We start from the raw sequence: 10,331 nt of genomic DNA, 5'->3' as shown, positions 1-10,331 counted from the left end.
AGACACAAATTAATTAAGCTAATATAATTATATGTGGAATATATTTGCATATTATTGTTGGCTATATGAGAGAGATAGTTATGTGCTGCATTTCTGCTACATGGAAATGAGTCGAAGAGCGTGCTATAATAATTGAATTCCATTCTAATAATCATAATCTATAGAATCAATTTCCATCTCCCACCCTATGAATTTAACATAGGCTTATATCTAAACTTTGAAAAGTTGTGAAATCTCACATTCCAAGATAAATTAGCCTACTCCATTAGATAGATTCCAATTCCTTTAAAATGAAGGGATCCAAACGGTGCCTAAGTAACCTAACTTATTTTTCCATCAAATACAGTGCATGTTTGTTTTCGGGTTACGCAAAACGTAGCTTGCCGATTTGAGAAAAAAATGTCTTTTCAAATGACATGTTATTATAAACTTCTGTGTACCATGGTGGCATGGTTCATATAGTCTGAAACACATGATCACACTCTATTAGGCTGACTCATCTGCATCTTTTTACTTATGTTATAATAAAAAATTATGTACAATTCCATCTCGTGAACTTGAAAAGAACGAGTCCAATACAAGTGAAATCTTAATACAATAAAAGGGTATTTGTGTTCTTTCATCTAATTTTAGGTGTAATTGTGATTTTGCCATTATTTTTGTGATTTTACATTTAACTATTTACAAGTCAATATAATTTTACCCTTAGTCAACAGTCAAAACAAGGATAAATACACAAAAAATCAAAGGACAAAATTTAACTTATAAATAGTAGAGGGCAAACCCATAAAACTAAAAAAACAGTAAAAACATAATTGCACGGACAAGAAAAAAAACTAGCGTTTATGCAACTTAACAAGATGACAAAGTTCACGAACTTTGTGAAACTTTGATCCCGTGTTGCTCAAATCGAGGTGGAAGGAAACCGCCCATGTGGACGTTCCTGAGCGGCTGAGCCCCTGATGCAGAGAGCTCCACGCCTCCAGATGTCACCGCCCACGGGCGGAGCATCGCGACTACCGAGGAGGAGAAAGCTGCTCACTCTCACCTGCAATGGCGTCCTTTCCACCAGCCAAAAACACTCGCCATTGCCCCCAAGTCCCCCAACCCACAAGAACCCGCACCTCGCCTGACGCCTCACTCATCCAATCCCAATCCCACTCCCACCCGCAAAACCGCACCCCCTGAGCCCAGTTCGGTACTTCGGTCGCCGCCGTCGCCACCCTCTCGAGGCCTCGAACTCAGCCGCGGTGAAACGCGGTGCGCTGAGAGCAGGTGAGTAAGCTGCATTCCCCTCCCCATCTTATTTCGGGAAATGCGAGCTCCCTCCTTTGGCGACGGACCTCCTCCGTGGTTTCTGTCCGCGAAATGAGCTCGCGTAGTCGATCAGGCTGTGAGCGATAAATGGATCAGGCGACGGACCCCCAGTATTGATTTGCATGTGTCATGTAGCAACTATTTTTTATAGAACTTGGGCCTTTTATGACCAGTTATTATTCTGTTTTGGTTATCAGGCTATGGATAATAGAAGGCATCGAAGTTACTCACCACCTCCCCATGGATCTGGTTCCGGAAAGAAACAGAAGTGTTCAGGCGGCAAAGGGGTATTCTTATCCCAACATGGCCTTGATTTGCCTATAGTCGTTGTTTCTGATGTTTTGCTATTATTTCCTGTTGAGAACACCATGTTCTAAGTTCTAACTGCTGTGATGGCAGTGGTTATTAAAAGGTCATTCCATACTTGCTTATAGCCTTTACAGATGGCGCGGGCTCAATTTCTTAGGGGAAAAGGTTGACCTTGTAACCGCTTCATGAACACTAGTCAGAGCTTAGAAAAGAAAGATTCCATATAGATGCCTAAAGTATCTTTTGGAACTTTAACAGCAATTTTCATTTCAGTTTTGATAGTTGGTCATGACTGTATAGGCAAGGGGCACTTGCAATTCAGTTCGGTTCTTTTTTCAGTAACCATGCCTAGAACTTGCCCAGGCAACTGAAAACCAAAAACATGCAAAGTGAGATAAAGCATGCTTCATTAAATGATGGGCATTGTAGCTGTTTTTTAACAGTGTTGCAGTCTGCTTCACCTGTGTAAAATTTACAGTTTTGTTAGTACAATTTTTAGTCCATGAAAACACCTGAATACTTTTTCAGCTGGTTCATGTCCTATAAGCAATGTTCGTTTCATTGCTGTTCTTTTCAAATGATGGTTTGCCTGGACCATTTTTTTGTTGTCATTTGCCAAATTTTTTACTTTATATTTGGTTATCTATCTTGCATGAAGTACACTTCTTCGCTGTGCTATTTTCCATAATCACATCTCTTATAAACTGTTGTTCTTTTGTTTGATTTTTCTGCAGTTCTGGATTAGTCGTTGTAACCCTTCAAATCTTATACAAACTGCAAAGAATTTTACTCTGGAGCAATGTGATCTTATTAGAAGGAATGGTTTTGGTGGTTTGCTAAACTTGAAATGTCGGAAGAACCCACCTCATCTTCTTTATCACTGGCTTGCAAAACACTTTAATTGCGCAACTTCCGAGCTAGTGTTCAGCAATGGCACTGTCATTCCTGTTACAGCCAAGAGCGTCCAACTCATTCTAGGCATTCCTTATGGGAACAGGAAGGTTAAGTACGAAATGGACGCGCAAAGTACTGCCTTGATGAAACAGGACTATTATTCTGATGGTCTACCATCTAGAATTACAAGTATTGTTGAGCAACTTTCCGAAATGAGGAAGGCGGATGATCGTTTCTTAAGGACATTTCTTTTACTTGCTATGTCATGTTTCCTTTGCCCCACAACCAGTTGTCGCATCAGTCCACGTTGTTTTCCTTCCTTGGTTGATATAAGTTCAGTGGCACAGCTTGATTGGTGTGATTTTGTGTTAAAGCAACTTGTTTCTTCGATCAAGAGATACAAACACAGATTAACTATTTGTGGATGCATGTTTTTTCTTGCTGTAAGTATTTTTGCTTCAATTTTCTGTGTTTATTTTCTGTTCCAATGCATGTGTTGGTTCAACAATACCAATGCTTCACGTAGGTTCATTATCTTGATCATCTTGATACTGGATCCTATCGTGTCCCATCTTCTATTCCTAGGACTAGAGTGTGGACTACTAAGGTTATCGAAAAAGTTGTGAACATGGACACAATATCTCAAGATGATGGTGTCTATGGCAACCTTCCAGTGAGTAATCTTTGAATAGAGCTTTAAGTAAGTTATTATTTCCCAGTAGGTTGTGCATTCTTTGTGATGTCACATGATTCTTCTGTTATGTGTAGGTAAAAGCTATTGCCAACAGCCATTGGATAAACTCTGGACTCAAAATTCCTCCAGTCATAGGAGGAGGACTAACTGTTGAGCAATTTGTATCTTCTCATCTGGCAGCTGATTGTGCTCCTTCTGTGCGTCTTGGTTTAACATAATTTCATCCTTTAACTATTTTGTGTGTTATGATTACTTCTCTTCCATTTTTAACGTAATCAATTAGTCCCTTTTAAGAGTGTGCATTTGTTAGTAGAGATGAGTAATTAAACACTGAGTGTGATACTTCTGTGCATTTGATTTAACATAATTTCAGTATTTTAGTTATTGTATTTGTTTGTTACTTGTTAGGATTACTTCCTGTTCCATTCTAATCTATTCAGCTAGTCTCTCTTGACTAAAAAAAGTCTTCCTAGCAATTCCCCTAAAAAGAGTGTTCCTAGCAATTGAGGGCTTAACGATTTAGTATCCCACTTGACCTTTCCTTTTTGCCCTTTTACAGGTCAAGGATGAATTGTGTCGAGTGGTTAATAACTTCTGTACCAATGCTAACTCTCTTTTATCTATGTTTGTCGGTTCTTTTCTTAAAGATTTGTCTGGTTTGATCCCTTCCTTGTCAAATACTATCCCCGAGGCTCCTCAAAAGCCTAGTTGTGCGAGTTCTCAGGCTAATCACAGTGATTTAGAAGAATGTTCGGATGAGTACCATACTGAAGACGAAACTTCTGTAGATGATATTGTTTCTGATGATGCTAGTGAAGACAAATCAGACGATGAGAATACTAGCTCGGACTCCTATTCTGATGATGATAGCAGTCATGATGATGCTAGTGAAGAATCAGATGACCAACATGCTAGCATAGATGCATCTGGAAACAAACTTGCTCACGAGCAGGATGGCAATGACCATAATGACATTTGTAAGAAGGTAAGTGAAGCTTCAACAGATTACTGTGTTGATGGCAACTAAGACGATGTGGTGTTTTCTTCATTCATATATCAATGTAGTTGTTACAGTATGGTCTGGTAGCTCAGCTATTTCTGTTGGTTAACTTTCTCAGGAAGTGCCAGGGGAGCTTTTTCAAGAAATTTCAGTTCCTCCTGGATATCCTGACATCGCAGGACTAAAACAGGAACCTGGATCACCTGCCAGTGATAGGAGTTTGCATCAGCACATTGCGAATGAGAATCCCATCCCTGTGCCTTCTGGGAATGTCCAGCAAGAACAACAAGAATGGCATGTTAGACGTGAATAGAAGCATAAAGAGGTTGGACATTATTTGCAACCTATCCTTTCTACGTTTGCTATTGGTGTGCTGATTGCTGAAAGCTTTCATGTTTTGGTGTTCTATTTGGAAATGGCTTCGCCTCACTTTCCCACTCTTTATCCACATTATGTACGAATATTTTTATTTTTTAAACATGTACCAAATTGAAGTTTCTTCTACTTGAGCTCACTACTAGTCTACCACTACGATGACCTTTTGTGTGTTTATACTTCTGTATAGATTCTCTATTGAATCTTGTTTGTTGTTCATTGCATTTGCCCACCTGATGTGAACAGTGTGAAAGAGAATCCAGTATATCTGCATAAGTTCTAAAGTATAATACATATCATTAACCTTTTTGCTGAACTCATGGTACAGGCCAAATATTTTCATGCGCTGCTTGGCTATAGGACTAAGATTTAATCAGACTATGTTGGTCACTGATCATTAACCATTATTGTGAACCTTCACGCTGACACACCAAAGATCAGTTGTGCTATTATTGCTAATAAACTAGGAAGTAATCCGAATACATTAGCCCCTTTTTGTGATACATTAAGTTAGCGGTTATTTCTTGATACTCTGTTACTTGATATGCCAGCCTATGCTTCATATTCTGCCATTGCCAATTCTTTTGGTAACCAGTATGAAATAATGATACTGTGCTACATTTTCCGAATTATGCAGTCCTGTGGGCCTTGCTTCACTTTTGCGTGTCCGTTGACATGTAGCTGAGTTCTGAAAATATGACTTGATCCCAGCAATCCTTAACCGGGTAAAGTGGTTGTTGCGCAGATGGCTAAGGGCCTGTTTGGTTAGCATTGCTTATTATAAGGGCCTGTTTGGTTCTGGATGCTTATTTATAAGTTGCTTATTTGCTTATTTGTAGTTGCTTATTTACAAGTCTAGGTGTTTGGTTTGGGTTGCTTATCTGATTGCATATGACATATTTGCCCCTGCCATCCTATTTCCCACTACCCCCAACCATTACCATTACCATCTCAGTACAGAGGCGGCGGCGGCGGGGCGCGAGCGGCTTCGGGCGGGAGCGGCGGCGGGCGGCGGCGGGGCGCGAGCGGCTGCGAGCGGGAGCGGCGGGGCGCGAGCGGCGGCGGGGCGCGAGCGGCGAGCGCGCGGCGCGGAGGCGGGCGGGCGGGCGGCGGGCGGCGAGCGGGTGCAGCGGCGGGCGCAGCGGCGGCGGCCGGCGCGGAGGCGGGCGGCGAGCGGGCGGCGGGCGCAGCGGGCGGTGCGGAGGCGGCGGGCGGCGGGCGCAGCGGCGGCGGCGAGCGGAACCGGCGGTGGCCTGAGTGGTGACAGGATAGAGGAGAGAGAAAGGGGAGAGAGGAGAGAGAATGAGGGTAGGAGGTGTAAAGTGCTCCATAAACAACCATAAGCAACTCAAAACTTGCTTATTTGCTTATGCATAAGCAACTTATAAGCAACTCTATAAGCAAGAGTGTTTGGGTTATAAGCAACTTATTTGCTTATTTATAAGTTGCTTATAAATAAGCAATGCTAACCAAACAGGCCCTGAATAAGCAAATAAGTTGCTTATAACCCAAACACTCTTACTTATAGAGTTGCTTATAAATTGCTTATGCATAAGCAAATAAGCAAGTTTTGAGTTGCTTATGGAGCACTTTACACCTCCTACCCTCATTCTCTCTCCTCTCTCCCCTTTCTCTCTCCTCTATCCTGTCACCGCTCAGGCCACCGCCGGTTCCGCTCGCCGCCGCCGCTGCGCCCGCCGCCTCCGCGCTGGCCGCCTCCGCGCCGGCCGCCGCCGCTGCGCCCGCCGCCCGCCCGCCGCCGCTCCCGCCCGAAGCCGCTCGCGCCCCGCCGCCGCTCCCGCCCGCAGCCGCTCACGCCCCGCCCGCCGCTGCCTCTGTACTGAGCTGGTAATGGTAATGGTTGGGGGTAGTGGGAAATAGGATGGCAGGGGCAAATATGTCATATGCAATCAGATAAGCAACCCAAACCAAACACCTAGACTTATAAATAAGCAACTACAAATAAGCAAGCAACTTATAAATAAGCATCCATAACCAAACAGGCCCTAAAATTCAACCCAAATTACACAAACAAAGTAGCTAAACGCATAATTATTTATGTAGCTATCCACTAAATAATAAACTGGGTACCTCTGTACCTGTTGAGAGGCTCAGACATGACATCGTTGCGAATCCGATTGTTTGGTGACCTTCTGTGACAGATATCGTCTATAAGATTACTCAAGTCACAGCAGGTCTTAACATTCGGTTTAGTTGCCCTTGATGTTAAAGTTTGGAGATACCGTTGTTCGGACAAGCCTCCTTTTTTACTTGTTATTGCTACATTGAAGTACCTCTTGTCACTTATTATCCTAATGCTGACACCAATCTGCTGACAGGGTAGCACGAGCACTGGTTGTAAGAAGCTTCCACAAGAGAAGCTCAACAAGGTCTGCGATTACATGGCTCTCCGACCGTGACGCCAGTCTGAATCTACAGTAAGAACACTTAAGAAGGCTAAGCATGCTAGAAAAGGACTTGGCCTGAAGCCGTGTCATGATGCCATCAGCCCATCATCTGTTATCTAAGTATGTGAATGGCAATGCAAGTACTGCACTATGGACATCTAGTAATGTATTGTCCCGGGTTTTCATTTTGATGATGATATATATGACGATCAGATGATGCGTCCTCTTAATCCTCATTGGCAAGAATCTAACTTACTTGTTTCGATAGTGTATGAATAGGCCCGACTAAATCCTTGTACGAAGCCGAGCTAGGGATAAGAGATACGGTTGGTTGGCTGAATGGAAGGAATGCTATTCTAATGGGAACCGGCATTCAAATTATATTGCAAAGCCCTGCAAATATCAAACGTTTGGATTTCTGAACCGCTGGAACTGGAATGCTTGATCTTGTAACGCTGGAAAAAAAATCCAAGTCTGTGACGTCATGGCCCCACTCGAATCAGCAGCTTGATCCGAGCAAAGGCAACTGCTTGTAGCCGTAATCTCTCTCTCAAAAAAAAAAACTGATTGTAGCCGTTCTTCTCGCAGACGCGCGCTCTGACGTCGCAGCTGTCGAGCGTCTGCGTGAGGAGCGTTGACAGAGACCCTCCTCGTCCTCCACACACACACACAGGCCCACAGCCCACCAGAGTCCCATCTCCAAAGCCTCGCCCGGGCAGCCCTGACGGGCGACGGCGGCCTACAGTACGAACCTGCTGTACCGGCGAGATCACGGTGATCGAGATCGCGTTCTAAGGCGGACACACGGCGTTCGCGTTCCAGGCCCGTGGGCATGCTGAGCCGACCTCAAGTTTGGCATCGTGGCTGAGGTCGGCATCGTGCCACTGCCATCGTGGCCTGCGACATGCTCACGGACGACGACGCCCTGCTGTTTCCCGCCGTGCGCTTGCCGGAGGACCACGTGATGGATGACCTTGCGATGGCGCGGGGCGAGGCAGGGGTATACGGTGCACCGCGCCATGTCACGGCGCAGTCAGGTTCCTCTCCATCTCCATGTATGGCTGGCTACGACGACGACGACCACCCCGTGGACACTGCACGCGCGCGCCGCCCGGGTTCCGGCTGGGGCTAGGAGTGGAGGAGGGACGACGCCTCCTCCGACGCGGCGCCGACCGGGCTCCGCGTCCGCAACCTCTATAAGCCAACGCGGATTTTCTGAGCCCGTGTGTAGCAGCATATCACAACATTTACGATAAGCCGACGAGATCACGAAACGTTCCTGGCGTTCCCGGGGCAACACACCCCGCGCGCCCATAAGCCCCGTCCTGAGCCTACGTGAACAACGCCAACACGGTCTACTTCTTCGCGAGCGACATGTGCAACGTGGACGGGCACATCGCGACGAGAAGGTGTGGTCGTGGAGCTTGTGCCCTGATACTTGTGCTTGCGCTGAACATGCCAAGCAAGAAGGTGTGGTCGTGGAGCCAAAGTGCCCTCATGGAAGAAGACTAGCTAATCCCGACTCTCATCGGAACCAAGTTCTTTGCGTATCTCCACGTCTCCAAGTGTATCAGGTTTTAGTTTTCTGCTGATTTAGCATTCAGCTCGGCGGTTTTGATTCATCAAACAAATGTATACCTTCTCTGCGACTCTAGGCGGAGCTAAAGCCCAGCGAAATTCTATAATTTTTAATTTCTTCACAAAATGTTGTTCATCCCTAAGCTTGATCCCATCATTTTAATGGAGCTAACCGGCATTGTTCTCGGCTGGCTTCACCCCTTTGTGGAGAGGGAAGTGAGCCGGAAGTGTATGAAGCATTTCTGATCTATACCATGCTATTCACCTATACATACCTTCATCGGCTGAAACGGTGTTCAACCTTTGTAGAATTCATGGGAAACAAGGTTTCTTTTGTGGGTGTCTTCTTTGGGGTAGCACTAAATATAAATATTGCCCCATGTCCAAGACCCCGTCTCCTTCCTTGTGCTTGCATCTGTGCACGTCACTGTCATTTGACTCCGCCGCCATCTAGCTAGCTTCGTCTACGGACTACGATGGCTATTAGCCACTCAAGGTTCCTCTGGGTATGTTACAATCCCACCCCTAGTTACAACATCCGCCACCCACCAATGGTTCTCCACTGCCCATGTCGATGCCTCACGGTCCCACCTACAACCCTCCACCTCTACTAGCTACCGATCTCCCTCAATGTCCACAGTCCTCGCTAGAGAAAGCCTGCACCAACAACCCTGACCCCTAAATCCCTAATCCTAGCTAGTGGTCAACGGAGCCGCAAAGAGAGGCAGTGGTAGCAATGACGATATGACAACGTGACGATGAAGAAGAGATGACGGTGAGGCCCACTGGCAACCTCTCGCATGCACGTGTGGGTATTCCTATTTTCCATAATTGAATATTTCTCTTTGATAAAGGAAGATGGGCCAATTTTACTTGCATTTGTTAAATATCTCCATCTTCTATTGTATGTTTGTTGTTATGTGCTAGGTGATATTTCATGAAACTTGGAAAGATAAAATGAAAAAAAATAATGAGAATTTGTTGTTCAACTCTGTTTTCACTTGGCATGGCATTTCTGGCACCTAGTGTGGATAATCTCATTCCTAAAATATATTAACAATTTTATCTGAATTCAATGATGTGATTGGTTTAGAAACTAGTAAGCACATGACTTTTTTTTTTACCTGGATGCAAACCAAATGCCATTTTGGTTGCCTTGATTTTGACACGGACAAATTTTGACTTGTCTTCTTAATGTCTTAAATCAAGATTGTGATAAGCATTCAAACAAGGCTAAGTTTCAAACTGCTGCGTCTTCAGCTTTTCCACCGTGTAGCATTTCGTCTCCTATTTTTTTTTTCTGATTTTCTATGTAATTAAGATATACCTCAGTCAAGTATTCATGCACATGGCTCGTTTCCATGTGTTTACACTTGCAACCTTTCTCCTCTAGTCATGTACTTCCAAGCTCCAACTGGTTCACCTCGATAGATTTTCTAATACATATCCTTATTCTTATATTTCAACACAAGTCTTATTTAAAGAAAAGAGTTTCCTAGTACATATCCTTATTCTTATACTCCTATATTCTCTTTTGATAGGGATATTTCACCTTGATACAATGACCAAGAAAAACAACCATGCTTATCATCTAATAAATGCAAATCAGCCTTTTCTCATTAGCCCTCCAATGTTTGTTTCAATGACTCCTCATTATCTATGCAATTTATTGTCATGGCTCATATCAATGGCAAATAGGACTATCATTTGTGAAAATCTGATTTTTGGATATCAAAAGATAATGGAGGGAGTATTA

At 44.2% G+C, this 10,331-nt stretch overlaps 1 protein-coding gene across 3 annotated transcripts; it reads left to right on the top strand.

The window, feature by feature from the left end:
• Positions 1-928: 928 nt before the first annotated feature.
• LOC117840698 (uncharacterized) lies at positions 929-7,227 on the top strand. 3 transcript variants are annotated; one of them, XR_011897234.1, is made up of 8 exons: positions 929-1,275; positions 1,515-1,604; positions 2,361-2,963; positions 3,047-3,193; positions 3,289-3,411; positions 3,774-4,199; positions 4,333-5,314; positions 6,929-7,227. XR_011897234.1 is itself a non-coding variant. In XM_034721218.2 (8 exons), exons 2-7 carry the CDS (start codon positions 1,518-1,520, stop codon positions 4,525-4,527), a joined length of 1,581 nt encoding a protein of 526 aa, XP_034577109.1. In that variant the 5' UTR covers positions 929-1,275; positions 1,515-1,517; the 3' UTR covers positions 4,528-4,539; positions 6,929-7,227. The 3 variants fall into 3 exon arrangements, 2 of the variants coding, with proteins under 2 accessions (XP_034577109.1, XP_034577110.1); XM_034721218.2 differs by having other exon boundaries at positions 4,333-4,539; XM_034721219.2 differs by lacking the exons at positions 929-1,275; positions 1,515-1,604 and having other exon boundaries at positions 2,835-2,963; positions 3,106-3,193; positions 4,333-4,539.
• Positions 7,228-10,331: the final 3,104 nt, after the last annotated feature.

This window comes from Setaria viridis, chromosome 9 (assembly GCF_005286985.2).
Source record: "Setaria viridis chromosome 9, Setaria_viridis_v4.0, whole genome shotgun sequence".
Classification (NCBI taxonomy): domain Eukaryota; kingdom Viridiplantae; phylum Streptophyta; class Magnoliopsida; order Poales; family Poaceae; genus Setaria; species Setaria viridis.
The sequence above is the reverse complement of the archived record's forward strand: the minus strand, read 5'-3'. Positions and strand labels throughout refer to the sequence as shown.

Excerpts from the sequence above, each read along its gene's own strand:
- LOC117840698 (XM_034721218.2), top strand. The coding sequence starts at position 1,518 with ATGGATAATAGAAGGCATCGAAGTTACTCACCACCTCCCCATGGATCT. Across the intron at positions 1,605-2,360 it reads AGTGTTCAGGCGGCAAAGGG|TTCTGGATTAGTCGTTGTAA; the intron begins GTATTCTTATCC and ends ATTTTTCTGCAG. Across the intron at positions 2,964-3,046 it reads GATGCATGTTTTTTCTTGCT|GTTCATTATCTTGATCATCT; the intron begins GTAAGTATTTTT and ends TGCTTCACGTAG.